This window comes from Chelonia mydas, chromosome 1 (assembly GCF_015237465.2).
Source record: "Chelonia mydas isolate rCheMyd1 chromosome 1, rCheMyd1.pri.v2, whole genome shotgun sequence".
Taxonomy (NCBI): domain Eukaryota; kingdom Metazoa; phylum Chordata; order Testudines; family Cheloniidae; genus Chelonia; species Chelonia mydas.
The window spans coordinates 202,414,768-202,430,855 of record NC_057849.1 but is presented as its reverse complement, the minus strand read 5'-3'; the positions used below and the strand labels follow the sequence as shown (position 1 = coordinate 202,430,855).

General features: G+C 41.7%; 1 protein-coding gene across 8 annotated transcripts in view; it reads right to left on the bottom strand.

Annotated features, from left to right (window-relative positions):
- STXBP5L (syntaxin binding protein 5L) overlaps positions 1–16,088 on the bottom strand; it is a 420,013-nt gene that overhangs the window by 181,145 nt on the left and 222,780 nt on the right. For all 8 annotated transcript variants that reach the window (XM_043538749.1, XM_037909775.2, XM_043538743.1 and 5 more), the window contains exon 5: positions 5,419–5,553. In XM_043538749.1, the coding sequence (XP_043394684.1) occupies positions 5,419–5,553 (135 nt within the window). The remainder of the gene's footprint in view (positions 1–5,418; positions 5,554–16,088) is intronic.

Here is a 16,088-nt window from a genome sequence, read left to right as displayed (position 1 = left end):
ATTGGGATAAAATATAACATGGTTTTTCAAAAGGTGTTTCATGCCAGACCAACCTGATCTCTTTCTTTGGAAGATAACTGATTTTTTGGACAAGGGCTATGCAGTAGATCTAATTTACCTGGATTTCAGGAAGGCATTTGATACTCTTCCACGTGGGAAACCATTAGTTAAATTGGAGAAGATGGGGATTAATATGAGAATTGAAAGTTGGGTAAGGAACTGGTTAAAGGGGAGACTACAGTGAGTCATACTGACACGTGAACTATGAGGGTGGAGGGGGACTGCTAGTGGAGTTCCTCAGGGTTCGGTTTTGGGACCAATCTTAGTTAACATTTTTATTAATGACCTTGGCATAAAAAGTGGGATTGTGCTAATAAAATTTGCAGATGACACAAAGTTGGGAGGTATTGCCAATACAGAGGAGGACCGAAGTATAATACAAGAAGATCTGAATGATCTTGAAAACTGGAGTAATAGAAATTGAATGAAATTTAATAGTGTAAATTTCAAGGTCATGCACTTAGGAACTAACAACAAGAATTTTTGCTATAGGCCGGGGACTTACAGTTGGAAGTGAGGGAGGAGGAGAAAGACCTGGGCATATTGATTGATCACAGGATGACTATGTGATGGAGCCATCACAAAAGCTAATACAATCCTAGAATGCATAAGGCGAGATATTTCCTGTAGAATAGGGAAGTGTTATTACCATTATACAAGGCACTGGTGAGACCTCATCTGGAATACCATGTGCATTTCTGGTCTCCCATGTTTAAGAAAGATGAATTCAAACTGGAACAGGTGCAGAGAAGGGCTACTAGGATGATCTGAGGAATGACAAACCTACCTTACAAGAGGAGACTCAAAGAGCTTGGCTTGTTTAGCCTAACCAAAAAAGGCTGAGGGGAGAAATGATTGCTCTTTATAAATACGTCAGAGGGATAAATACCAGGGTGGGAGAGAGTTAAGTCAAGTGCCAATGCTGACACAAGAACAAATGGATATAAACTGATCATCAACAAATTTAGGCTTGAAATTAGACAAAGGTTTCTAACCATCAGAGGAGTGAAGTTCTGGAACAGCCTTCCACAGGGAGCAGTTGGGGCAAAAAACCTAACTGGCTTCAAGACCGAGCTTGATACATTTATGGAGGGGCTGGTATGATGAGACTGCCTACAGTGGCATGTAGCCCACTTGTCACTGCTAGCAGCAAATATCTCCAACAGCTGGTGATGGAACACTAGATGGGGAGGTCTCTGAGTCACTACAGAGAATTCTTTCCCAGGTGTCTGGCGGGTGGTGGGTCTTGCTGAGATGCTCATGATCCAAATGACCGCCATATATGGGGTCAGGAAGGAATTTCCCCCAGATCATATTGGCAGAGACCCTTGGGACTTTTTGCCTTTCTCTGCAGCCTGAGGCACGGGTCACTTGCAGTTATAAACTAGTCAGACTAGATGATCATGATGGTCCCTTCTGGCCTTAAAGTCTATGAATCTGTGAGAAAGGTGAAAGATCTGTCCCATCCCATAGGCAGCACCTGAGTCTTTTGTCTGGGGAGGATATGCCCAGGAGTGCCAGAAACACCCTAGAACCCGGGGCCACCAGCTAAGTTCCCTCTAAGCTGCGTGGCTGCATAGCCGCACAGTTGCCCATTAAGCCCCACGCAGGGGCTCAGGGCTGTGGTGAGGAGAGGCGCCCATCCCCGACAGCTCCAGCGTGGACCTGCAACGGCGGGGAGAAGCATCCCTCACTGCTGGCCCCAGTGCGGACCTGCCTCAGCCAAGGTAGAGGAGCCCCTCCCTCAGCCCAGCCCAGCCCAGCCCAGCCCCGCCAGAGCTGCCGTGGCCCGGGAGAGGTGCCTCTCCCCCAGCCCCGAGCTGCTGCAGCGAGAGTGGGCTGGGGGGAGTCATCTCTCCCCACCACAGCCCCGGGGCAGCCTACACCCCAAACCCCTCATCCCTGGTCCCAGCCCAGAGCCCACACCCCCAGCCAGAGCCCTCATTCCCCCTATACCCCAATCCTCTGCCCCAGCCCTGAGCCCCCTCCCACACTCCAAACCCCTTGGCCCCACCCTCACCACATGAATTTTGTTATGTCACCAATACGAAGGTGATGTGTCACACATCACCTCCATATTGGTGCACGTAACACAATTAATTCCGCACATGGACGTAAAAAATTAGAGGGAACACTGGCCACCGGTGCCTGGATCACGGCCCTGCTCCCCGGCACCTCATCTCCTCCCAGGGCCCTGCCCATGCTGTGCCCAACCCCAAAGCCCTGCCCCTCTCCACCTCTTTCCCCAAGGCCCCACGCACCACTCGCTCCTCTCCACCCACTCACGGCTGGTAAAAAGTGGGAGGGCATAGCCTTCCCACTTTTAAAATTGATGGGGCCACAGTTCCTTGACTCCTCCCCTGCCCATTCTGCCGCCCCTGAAGATATAAAGCTAAGTTGCTCCAGCATCAGCACACAGGAGGAGGAGTCCTACAGCTGGGCCAGCCAGTGAGAGGCAGGACCTGTAGCATTCACCACCAATGGAGAAAGAGTCCTTTAGAGATTACAGCTTCTGCCTCTCGCTTTTTTTCCTGCCTTAAAGGTGAGTGATGGTGGGGGAAAGGAGGTGGAGAGGAGCGAGCAGCAGGCGGGGCCTCAGAAAAGGGGCAGGGCCATGGTCCAAGCACCGGTGGGCCCCTCCCACTTCTAGGGAGCTTCTGGTGCCCATGCTCTCAGGCTGCAAAGGCGGCGGCGGGCCGGTGCAGCGCGCCTCCAAGGCAGGGTTGACAAACAGGTTTCTACCAGACAGAGGATGTATGTTCACCTGCCTACATCGGCTCATATTAAATTAAGCATTGTAAGAAAAGATAATGCATACAAAGTCAACATGAGGAAATAAAGTCACCATGAAGTCAGCACACCAGGACCTGACCTCTGGAGACAAAATAATGAATTTTGGGGGATATAAGGAGCAGGCAGAAGGACCCCTCTTTATCCTTCACCAAGATAGTGCTTTAGCATTCATAAAAGAGGGATGCCAGCCATGTTGGTTGGAGATGTTGGGAGATGAGAGAAACTACTTTAGACAAGGGTTTAACCTGTTTAGGGTAGATTCTGGGAAGCCTGTTATAATTTTGCTTTATATGTAACTTTTCTGTGTATCATTATTATTCTTACTCACTATCTCTTAAATCTTAACCTTTGATAATAATCTTTTGATTGTTTTCACTATAAATGTGCTGTGATGTTATATAGGAAGTGATCCTCAGTTGAATCAAACAAGCTAATGTGTACACTGTCCTTTGAGGATAGAAAACCTGGTATTTCTGTGAGTAGCCAGTGACAGGAGCTTGATATCACAGGGGAGTGCTTCAAAGGAGTTTGGGATTTGGGGTGCACCAATTGTTAACCTGCAAAGTGAGCGCTAACACTGTCCTGAGGAGATTGTTTGGGTGGCTAACAGGCTGGTGTTGTCAGGAAGATGACACCCAGTTAAGCACCAGCAAGGCTCCCTCTCTCACTGGAGATAGGGAGGGTAACAAAGTGACCCCACAGTCCAGGGCACCCCAAGAATGCATCACACCCTCTCTCCATAGAATAGAATCATAGAATATCAGGGTTGGAAGGGACCTCAGGAGGTCATCTAGTCCAACCCCCTGCTCAAAGCAGGACCAATCCCCAATTAAATCATCCCAGCCAGGGCTTTGTCAAGCCTGACCTTAAAAACTTCTAAGGAAGGAGATTCCACCTCCCTAGGTAACGCATTCCAGTGTTTCACCACCCTCCTAGTGAAAAAGGTTTTCCTAATATCCAACCTAAACCTCCCCCACTGCAACTTGAGACCATCACTCCTTGTCCTGTCCTCTTCTACCACTCAGAATAGTGTAGAACCATCCTCTCTGGAACCACCTCTCAGGTAGTTAAAAGCAGCTATCAAATCCCCCCTCATTCTTCTCTTCTGTAGACTAAACAATCCCAGTTCCCTCAGCCTCTCCTCATAACTCATGTGTTCCAGACCCCTAACCATTTTTGTTGCCCTTCGCTGGACTCTCTCCAATTTATCCACATCCTTCTTGTAGTGTGGGGCCCAAAACTGGACACAGTACTCCAGATGAGGCCTCACCAATGTTGAATAGAGGGGAACGATCACGTCCCTCGATCTGCTCGCTATGCCCCTTCTTATACATCCCAAAATGCCATTGGCCTTCTTGGCAACAAGGGCACACTGTTGACTCATATCCAGCTTCTCATCCATTGTAACCCCTAGGTCCTTTTCCGCAGAACTGCTGCCTAGCCATTCGGTCCCTAGTCTGTAGCTGTGCATTGGGTTCTTCCGTCCTAAGTGCAGGACCCTGCACTTATCCTTGTTGAACCTCATCAGATTCCTTTTGGCCCAATCCTCCAATTTGTCTAGGGCCCTCTGTATCCTATCCATGCCCTCCAGCATATCTACCACTCCTCCTAGTTTAGTATCATCCGCAAATTTGCTGAGAGTGCAATCCACACCATCCTCCAGATCATTTATGAAGATACTGAACAAAATCGGCCCCAGGACCGACCCCTGGGGCACTCCACTTGATACCGGCTGCCAACTAGACATGGAGCCATTGATCACTACCCGTTGAGCCCCACAATCTAGCCAACTTTCTACCCACCTTATAGTGCATTCATCCAGCCCATACTTCTTTAACTTGCTGACAAGAATACTATGGGAGACCGTGTCAAAAGCTTTTCACAAACTTCATAGGTAAACTGAGGTAACCTCTGAGGGGGATGGCATTTAGAAGCCATAGCATCCATGGTCATGGACAATACATTCTGGCTATGACCTCCCCTACAACTTGGACCCGGGGGGAAAAATTCTCCAGCAAGCTGTGTAGTCCAATAGGCTCCATTCATCTTTTCAGGTTGTGGCCTTAATCTAGAGCCGTGGTTTTCAACTTGTGGTCCACAGACCACTTGGGATCTGCAGACTATGTTGAAGATTTCCAAAGGGGCCCACACCTCCATTTGAAATTTTTTTGGGATCCGCAAATGAAAATAAGTTGAAAACCACTGGGCTAGAGGATCTGGTGATCAAATTTTGCCAATCCGTATGTTCAATGAAAAAGTTAGGTCCAGAGGATGTTTACTGAGTTTGTGGAATCCATGACTGTCTGTATTTTATTTAATATTTCAAGCAAATATATTTATTCGGTTAATGACATAGGGTCCCAAACAAATATCTCTTTTTAAACCAATATATGATATCACTATAATATACCTAGAAACTGAATTTCCTTGAAAAATTCTCACAGTGAATCACAATCAGTACTGCACCAAAATGTTCCTTAAAACAGGAGACTATAAAATAATTCTAGTGATTGGTCTGAAAAGAATGGCCAGCAATGTGAAAGTGATAGAAAAGTCCACACTTACAGTTCTATTGCCTTGTTCCACATGATAACGTATCCAGAAAGAATGAAGGACTCAATATTTACAATATGTGTATTTCCCCTCTCTGTTCCAACGTAGAGCCATTTACTTTGGAAAGGAAGATGGCAGTACGTAATCCTGTAAGGGAAAAAAATATCTCACTTAAAGTTGTACCAACAATCATATTTTCAACAACTTTTCTTTTGAAATAGTTGTCCCTTCCGTTTTCCTAAGGCCAGAGTAGCTTGGGCACAGTTCCCAATATGTGATCGGTGGAGGTAGCACAGCCTGCGGTGCTGGCTCCTCCTTTTTTCCAGCTCATTCTACAGGTGTCCAAGCTCTTCCTAGTGGAGAAGCTGGGAACAAGGAGGAGGAGCCATTCTACCTACCTCTAATAGGGTCAGGAAATAGGAGCCATCTTAATGTGCTTCGTGGAATCCTGACTGGGAGGGGGTAGACACACGATTAATCTCTTTACGAGTATGTGGGCCACCCTATAAAAAAAAGGTCTGAGAACTGTTGAGCTAGAGATTCTGATTTTCTTCTTTACAAAAAGCTATTTTTCCAGTTCAGTACACAGGCATTAATGAGACATGAGCATGTTTAATGTTTTGTACAAAGGAAACGTAACATTACTATTCACACAAAGAAGTGTTCACTTTATTAGCTCTTAATCAGTCGAGAGGGTATGGAGCTGATAAACCATTACCAAGTGCAGTCAAGCAGAGATATGATTTATACTCTCACTCCCACATTCATATAATTTTTATAGAATAGCCCAGTGCTATATCACTTAGGAAAAATCTCATGATGGTCTCTTGTGATAAGATACAATTTTCATAAAGATGATGAATGGAGAGAATCAATTTTTTGACATTACAATATTTACATTACATTAAAAAGAGAATCCACATGAGAGATGTAGACTATTTGCAGCTCAAATCTAATTATATCTATACTGTCTACATAGACTGAAACGCTTATCTGATCCTACAGTATATTCTAGCACTCAGGAGGTTTGTCTTTATTAAAAGCATATACTTTGCCTGGTATGCAATACTTTATTACTTTATTATCTTTGTCATTCATTTGATTCCAAAAAAAAAAAAATTTCTAGCTTTGAGATACAAGTTGGAGTTGATGGCTAAATTAGTATTTTTATCCTGAGTAATTTTTTTAAATGATGACATACACTATTTAAGAATATACATATTTCATTTATGTTTTTATGAAGTATCAATCTTTTTGCCCTGCTTTATAAGGGAATGACAGCTTCCTTCCAGCAATCTTACTTTGTAAAATATGGTAAGGTTACTTAAGTCCTTTGTGGCTTAAAATATTCACAACCTCCTAAACTGAAGGAAGTGTTTCACTTGCAAACTAATTTCACTTATTTTTCTGCAGTTATGAGGAACACTTAGCAAGCCATATTCTTTTTCTCCTGACCACGCACAGTACTTTGAATGACTCTGCAGTTTTAAGGCTGTATTATCATACAATCAAAACATTTTATGCAGAATACACTCAAATGAATAATTGTACTTCTTCCTTTTATATTGCTCCAGGTTTAAGGCAGCTAAGTAACACAACCCTGAAATCCTCAGTCAAGGTGTTCATCCATGATTGGAGGGCCAGGACAAGGTCTATGCATCATTTCAATCTTATTTTGATGATTCGAGCAGGACGTAGGCCTTGTTCCAGCCCCCTGCACAGGGATAAATTTACCCTTACAGACTCAGTTATGTCAATGGCAAAGACCCCATTAACTTCTGTGGGAGCAGGTCTTTAGGGACAGATTTTTAAAATTGCTTCCAATTTTGCAAACACAGTTTAGCATCTGCAAAGAAAAGTGCCCACTACAGACATCTGAGAGTGAAATCAGGTAGTCTGACATTTAACAGGAGCATTTATATCTACAATTATTTGTAGGTGCAAAAATGGAGACGAATTTTTAAAATCAGACCTTTAGTGCAATTTTAGAAAGTATGTACATGTACTTATACTGTGTGTGTGTATATATTTCACTTCTGTTTACTGTTTTGGCTTCATACAAAGATAGTGACGCAATTCAAAAAGTAATATAAAATTAAGTTAAGAGACGCTAACGTAATTGTTTTGTTTATTGAATGATTTATTAAGCACCCATCTTCACACAAAAATTTAAATTAACAGCTAAATCACAGGGACACAAACTCAGACAATGTCAACTTAAAAAAAAAATCTGAACAACCAATCATCTCTGCCTATTAGATGACAAAAATCCCTGCTGAACAGACGTGTCTGAGATTGAGGAAATGCTGTAACTTGGAAATCACAGTCCATCACCACTGGTCTGGTGCATCTATATACTGTGAGAGTTAAAGCTACAAGCTGTTCTGGGGACTTTGATGTACTATTGGAAACAAATCACTTCAAAAATGGCATAAAAGCAGACCAAAGGAGCCCATCCTATTACTCTGAGTCTCTGGTGATACAGGGTCCATATAAGTTCCTTAGGGTCACTTAGCCAACTAAGGTCCTTTAAAAGATTCATGAGTGTCCATCAGACATTAGACTGCTACATTTGATACGTTTTCAAACGCACCCAACTTCCTTTCTTCCTCTAGACTAGTGGTTTTCAACCTGTGGCTCATGGACCCCTGGGGGTCTGAGGACTATGCCTAAGATTTACAAAGGGGTTCGCGCCTCCATTAAATTTTTTTTAGGGCTCTGCAAATGAAAAAAGGTTGAAAATCACTGCTCTACATTAATGGTTTACCAAGGAGAAGACATGCTGAACCACCATGGCACTGACGCACTGGGTCAACAAAAAAGCAAAACAACCTGAGATACAGGGTCCTTCACTTATTGGGACTGGAGCCCCAAAATGAACTAAAATATATAATGTGAAAGCATTGTTAGGCTTCCACACAACAAGCAAAGTTCTTTCAACATTCTAATGAACTGTCCTGTCTAGTGTAATCCAATTGCCTGAAGTGCATTACTTTTTTTTTTGTGTTCTAAAAATTAAATGAAAACTCACTTTATAGTGTTATATTTGAAGTTCTAAATGTTATGGAATATATTAACTTCAATTCAAGGCTTACACACTGGAAACAAACCTCAGGTTCATAATGAAGAAATTTCATTTCAGCAAAACATTATCATTATGCAATGAGCTTGTAAAGATAGGTATAATGAACTGTGTTATAAAAACTATATTAAATAACATTAGAAAAGTTCTATTTAACAGTGTTATAAGACAATTTAAAAGGGAACATTTTTGCTTTCTGAATGTGCCTTGTTGACACAGCTTTCAAAGATTGTAAAAAATCATAAAGTTGGTTTGTGTCCTATCTACACTGGACTCTTGGTCTGTGTAGATCAGGGGTGGCCATCCTGTGGCTCCGGAGCCACATGCGGCTCTTCAGAAGTTAATATGCGGCTCCTTGTATAGGCACCGACTCCGGGGCTGGAGCTAAAGGTGCCAACTTTCCAATGTGCCAGGGGGTGCTCACTGCTCAACCCCTGGTTCTGCCATAGGCCCTGCCCCCACTCCACCCCTTTCCGCCCCCTCCCCTGAGCCTGCCATGCCCTCGCTCCTCCCGCCCCCCTCCCCGAGAGCCTCCTGCATGTCACGAAACAGCTGATTGGGAGGTGAGGGGAGGGAGAGGGAGGTGCTGATCTGCAGGGCTGCCGGTGGGCAGGAGGCACTGGGAATGGGGGGAGGGAGGGAGAGAGCTGATGGGGGGCTGCTGATGTATTACTGTGCCAAAGAGCCAATGTACGCTGGTAAATTCTGGCTCCTTCTCAGGCTCAGGTTGGCCACCCCTGGTGTACATAACAGGGCAAAGCAAACCAGACAAATGTGTGATTTTCTAGCCAGATGTAGACCTGCCTAGTAAAACAGACTAGGGAGGATGAACACTGACTGAAAGGAGCTAGCCAACAAGTAATCCCAAAGCCACAATAAGCAGATAAGATAGAATAAAACAAACATAAGAAACAATGAAATACATGAAGGCAATGAAAAGACAGCTGGATTGTGTAAGTAGGAGGAGCTTAAAAAAAGATAGTGAAGGAGGTACCAATTAGAGTTTTAGCAGAATAAGTAAAAATGCAACAGTTAAAAGGATTTTGGGTCAGTGTATATGACAATATATTTAGAATAGAATATTAATAGATGAGGCAGTTTTAATAATCTGCACCTGAATCATGTTACAAGAAAAGGTATACAGGATGTGTGTTTAACAAAGAGGGTGTGGAGCAGCACAGGACTTACACCAGATTGGACCAGCATGGATCTGATGATAACAGAAACAGTCTACCTGCGCCCCAGGACTGGACCATTACGCTATCCTGCTCTATCTGCTTTACTTATGCTTTCTGCTTGATTGAGGTGGCAGTATATTGTCCTAAAACTTTCTTATTAAAGCTTCAAACTAGTTAGGGTTAGTAACTGGCACGGATTGTGTTTTTCATCCAACAAACTCTTACATATTGTGCTTCAGCTTGTGAAAGAAAGGCATCCTCACATTAATCATACATCCCACAATCAGATGAAGATGTATTTTGATGCCTGTGGAAGTAATCAAGGCCAACAGAGAAAAAATAGTGCTCATGATAATGAAAATAGGATCATGATGATTTTATGAAAATGTGAAACACTTTTGCCTATAACAATCTGCTTCATTAAGCAACATGAGCGAACTGTCAAAGAACTTGATCTTTTGAGGTGCTGAGAATCTGCTGAGCCCCAGTGTGACGAGTTGGATCACAGAAACCCCCTTGGGAACTGCCACCTGATGTGCTGAGACTACCTCTGAGCCCATTTTCCTTGGCCATTTTGGACTTCAGTGCCCTGCCTGGTTGTGCCAGACATGCTAGCTTGCTACAAACGCAGACCCAGGTCTGAACCACATCCCCCAAAAGCTGCAGGCTTAACTGAAAACAGCTTAAGAAGTGTTCCTGTCTCTAGCACTCAGTTACCCAACTCCCAATGGGGTCCAAACCCCAAATAAATCCATTTTACCCTGTATAAAGCTTATACAGGGTTTGCCCTGTATGACACTGATAGAGAGGTATGCACAGCTGTTGGCCACCCCAGGTATTAGTACTTTCTCTGGGTCAATTAATAAGTAAAAAGTGATTTTATTAAATACAAAAAGTAGGATTTAAGTGGTTCCAAGTAATAACAGACAGAACAAAGTGAATTACCAAGCAAAATAGAATAAAACATGCAAGTCTAAGCCTAGTTAAGTAAGAAAACTGAATACAGACAAAATCTCACCCTCAGAGATGTTTCAGTAAGCTTCTATCACAGACTGGATACCTTCCTAGTCTGGGAACAATCCTTTCCCCTGGTACAGTCCTTGGTGGTAGCTAGGGGATTTCTCATGACTGCAGCCCCCTCTGTTCTCTTCCACCCCCTTATATATCTTTTGCATAAGGCGGGAATCCTTTATCCCTCTCTGGGTTCCCACTCCTCCTTCTAAATGGAAAAGCACCAGGTTAAAGATGGATTTCAGTTCAGGTGACATGATCACACACTATAAGATTTCATTACCTACTTGCCAGCACACAGGTATACAGGAAGACTTACAAGTAAACAGAGCCATCTACAGTCAATTGTCCTAGTTGATGGGAGCCATCAAGATTCCAAACCATCATTAATGGCCCACACTTTGCATAATTACAATAGGCCCTCAGAGTTATATTTTATATTTCTAGTTTCAGATACAAGAATGATACATTCATACAAATAGGATGAACACACACAGTAGATTATAAGATTTGTAATGATACCTTACAAGGGACCTTTTGCATGAAGCATATTCCAGTTACATTATATTCACACTCATTAGCATATTTTCTTAAAATCATATAGAGTGCAACGTCACGCCCGACAATTCCCACTAAAGTCAATGGGAATTGTAGGTGTTTAGCACATGCTCCACATTCCTTGGATCAGGTCCAAAGGTTGTACAACAGCTGAAATTGAATGTCATTCTCAATGGGCATTATTAGGACAGTAAAAACCCATGGACCGAATGTGGGATATCTTGAAAGGAATTGCTATGCCTCTTATTCCAGTGCAATACGTTTTACTAGTCTTTCAAGGCATCCAAAACTGAATAGGGTGTTAAAATGGAATAACAACAAGAAATGTCATATAAATTACAGATATCAAAAATACCTTAGGCTTTAATTTATTTATTGCTACATAGAAGGTCAGATTCTTCTCTTACACTAACATAACTAGTGGAAAACCAATGTAACTATCAACTCAAATGGAAATACTTCTGATTTACACCACTCTGAGGAAAGAATCAAGCCCAACATATACAACCTTGTCTAATATGTTCGCAAAACAGCTCAGATTTTTTCATTTGTAACCACTAAATTGGAAAAAAAATCTTGAAGGCATTGCCAGAATTCTAGAAGCAGCATAGATGAAACAACAACATAACTTAAAAGAATACTATCAACAATCGCTTAAGCCAAAATTAAGACTGTTTTAAAGAGAGATATACTTTACTGAGGAATAACTTCGTAATTTTAAGTATCTACAGAATTTTTTAAATAAATTCCTCCACTCCATCACTAAGAACTTTAACCAAAACATCTATTGCTTATTTGTAGACATACCCATATTTGTAAATGTCTTAGAATACTAGTCTACTGGTTAACATAAGGCTGTTTGAGTGCCTAAATTCATCTTTACATTAAACGTAAATTTAGAAAATACATGACTTTTAGAAAAGGTTAGAAAATGGTACGTATTTTCTACCAAAATAACCCCTGATCAAAATAAAAAATTTTCATTATTTTAAAAAAATATTGCAGAATTTTTTTGTGGACATTTTCCAGTTTCTTGGTTGCTTTTGATTTTCTATTTTTAATTAAAAAGCTGAACATTTTTAAAGGAAGCAAAACATTTCCATTAACACTTTCACTTAAAGAAAAGACAATATTTTGTCAAAAATATTTTTGAAATAAAAATGTTAACTAGCTTTTATTTATTTATTTATTGAAATTGAAAAATGTAACTTCACTTGTTTTAAAAGATGACTAATTTTTTCTGATATATGTGTGCAAAGATGTGCTCTCTTGCCTACCCTCTCCCCAGTATACTAACACAAAGTGTCAACATTAATGGGTCCTGATTGTTCTGATTGAACATTAAGGTGTGCAAGGAATGCACAAATGGATCCTAAAATTGTAATTTATCTTAAAAGTGGTGCACAGAAAAATGAGAAAATAGAATGATTGTCAAACTACAGTTGTAAAAAGAAGAATCGTCCTATAAAGTAATAAACACAAACATTAGTTTGAATTATGTAAATGCAGAATAAGCGGGAGGGTGGGAAGAGAATAGTTAAGAAATTTTTTTAAATTGTTTTAAAGAAAACAATAAAAGAAAACTAAAAATTACGGTAAAGAGAAAAACATGGAAATAAACCTATGAAAGACTGGACAATAAATTGTGTTTTCACTATGATAAATGCACAGTATGTGCTCATTGGTTATAAAAAATTTAATAGTTGAGCAGTGAAATATAGAGAGGATCAACTGTGTATTTTGATCAGCTGCTGTGATAAAGTGCATAAAAGAGACCTTGACATTATTTATATTGCAGACTTTTCTATTGAACTCATCACCTTAGTATCCGATCACTTCCTGTACATTCAGGAATTAAGTCTCACTATACCATTGTAAGGTCTGTAAAAATAGGGGAGGTATTTTCAAAGCATTCTGTGAAGATGTCGGAAAATCAGATGAAATATTTGACCACTCAAGGGGTCTGAATACTCAGGGTTTAGCTGGATGGCCAACCAGGGAATTTTCAAGATACCATTAAGCATTCATGTCACAATATCAAAACTCTTCCCATTACAAAATGTCACAGATGCCCCACCTCCCATCCCAAGTCAATCACTTCAGCAGTCCTCATAATAAACACATATGGCTAGTGCTGGGTGAAATTTTTCAGACAACTTTTTTTTTTTTGCACCAAAAATGCATATTTGGGTCAACTGACACAAATTTACCAAATTGTTTTGGTAAAAAAAAAAAAAATCTGAAAAAAATTGTGACATTTCATTTTGACATTTTCAAAATGAATCATTTTGATTTTCCTATTTGAAATTATTTTTGGTTTTGACTTTTACTTCAACTTTATTTTAAAAAGCTTCAAAAACTCTAAAGAAATGTTTTTGTTTGACCCTCAATTTTTTTAGTTTTTCAGCTCACCGAAAAAAATCAAACTTTTTTTTTTTTCAGTTGACCTGACATTTTCTTTAAAATTTGGTCTGGCTAGTGAACCAAAACCACTTATTTGTCCAGCCCAATGTGTGTCTTACTGGATCAGTCCAACAATCTGACAACCCCTTGAATTCATAGAAAAGCATCATAAATAGGTATGGACAGGGGAATGGAATACTTGTGACCAATCTGTGTATAGGGATGTCCCTGCCAGATTCTGCTTTGTCTATGGAGCTATGCAAACCAGGCAGCATGGCAAATGCCCACTGCAAATGAGTCCATGCAACTGCTATTCTCTAGGGTTGTTGATTAATCACAGTTTGAATCTCATTGTTAAACAATAGAATACTAATTGAAATTTATTAAATATTTTGGGATGTTTTTCTCCATTTTCATATATATTGATTTCAATTACAACGCGGAATACAAAGTGTACAGTGCTCACTTTTATATTATTTTTTATTACAAATATTTGCACTGTAAAAATGATAAACAAAAGAAACAGTATTTTTCAATTCACCTCATACAAGTATTATAGTGGAATCTCTTTATCGTGAAAGTGTAACTTACAAATGTAGATTTTTTTTTGGTTACATAACTGCACTCAAAAACAAAACAATGCAAAACTTTAGAGCCTACAAGTCCACTCAGTCTTACTTCTCGTTCAGCCAATCACTAAGACAAACAAGTTGTTTACATTTACGAGAGATAATGCTGCCCACTTCTTGTTTACAATGTCACCAGAAAGTGAGAACAGGCGTTCGCATGGGACTTTTGACTTTCATCCCCCTGAGCCTGAAAGTTGCAGCGCTGTAAATTGCCAGTATAGACAAGCCCCTACTCTGCCTTGATGTTCATCTCCCCTTTGATGTGCACCGCAACTAGATAGGAAACTTTGCTCTGCTTGGGACTGCAGAACTTCATTTTCTTTCTGGAATAGGCCAACCATGGAAACTCTGGACAACATGCTGTCATGGCCAGAATCAGTTCGACTTTCATGAAAACATAGGCTCTGGCTTCCTCCGGGCCCTGGGGGTGCTCAACCCCCCAGCTCTGCCCCAGACCCCACCCCACCCCCTTCCCATCCCTGCTCCACCCCCACCCTTCCAAGTCTCCACCCCCACTCCACCTCTTCTCGCTCAGTTCAGCCCCCTCCCCTAAGCATACCCCATCCCCACTCCTCCTGATTTCTCCCAGAGCCTCCTGCATGCCGCAAAACAGCTGACTGCGGCGGGTGGTAGGTGCTGGGAGGGAAGAGGAGGAGTTGATTAGCAGGGCCGCCGGCGGTCGGGAGGCACTGGGGGGAAGGGGAGAGCTGGTTGCCAGTGGGTGCTAAGCACCCACTAATATTTTTCTGTGGGTGTTCCAGTCCTGGAGCACCCGTAGAGTCAGTGCCTATGCATGGAAAGAACAATTCCAGCCAGTAGAGGATTTGCACTCTCTCTGGCTCCTCTCTCTCTCTCCTCCTATCCAGGGGAAGGGACCTGGGGTGACCCCTCACAAACTGGGTGGTGAGGGGGAAATGGCTTTCTGCTCCCAAAGAAAGCTGCACCTCTCATAAGACATTTGATAATGGAGTTGAAGTAGGAGACACAGACCTTTTCTTATGTCTTTAGCTTTATCGGCACAGCTCTCTCCCTGAAGCCAGCAGTGACATCAGCCATTTAAATACCTCAGAAATGGAAATGGAGCTGAGGTGGGGAAACACTCCAAAAAGCAGAAACAGCCCTGGGACATAACTGGAAATGAAACAAATTATTAAGCCAAATTGTGATTCAGAACTTTGTGTGGGCTCTTTACATTGTGTGCAGTCAGTGAGGACCTACTGAACACCTGTACTACCTCTGACACCGCTAACATTGAAGAAATCTTTTGGATCCCTTGGGCACTTCTGAAAATGCTGTTTGGGAACTGATATCTGAGCCCTACCTTTGAACTACCCATATGGAATACTTGTCCTACTGGATGTTCAGAGCGTGTAGGTGTGCAAAAAAAAAACAGCTCTGAAAATCCCCTCGGTGCTCAATTCGAACTTGACCACCTAGATTGTGCCAAAATAGCTATTTGCAGCCAGAGTCAGAATTAAGAATAGAAACCAGATCTCCTAAGTCCATGTCCTCTACATTAACTACATGACCAGATAGTGTGGTTACTGGCTTTAGAAGTGAATGTAAGGCAGGTTCTGAGGGAGTTTTTTTATTTCTTTTGATGCCTCTCTGTTTTGCTGGTATAATAAGCTTTTTCTATTTGAGTTTCAATGGGGAGTTGACATTAATTTTTAAATTGTAGTGTCCATGTGAAGTGGAAATATGAAGAGAATGAGACAAAAGTTGTCTGTGGCAATGAGCAGATAATGAGGAGGTTGTTGCTTGAGCAGTTCATTAAAGGATAAATTAGCACTGAGTGATTCCAGAGTGAGCTCCAGCCAC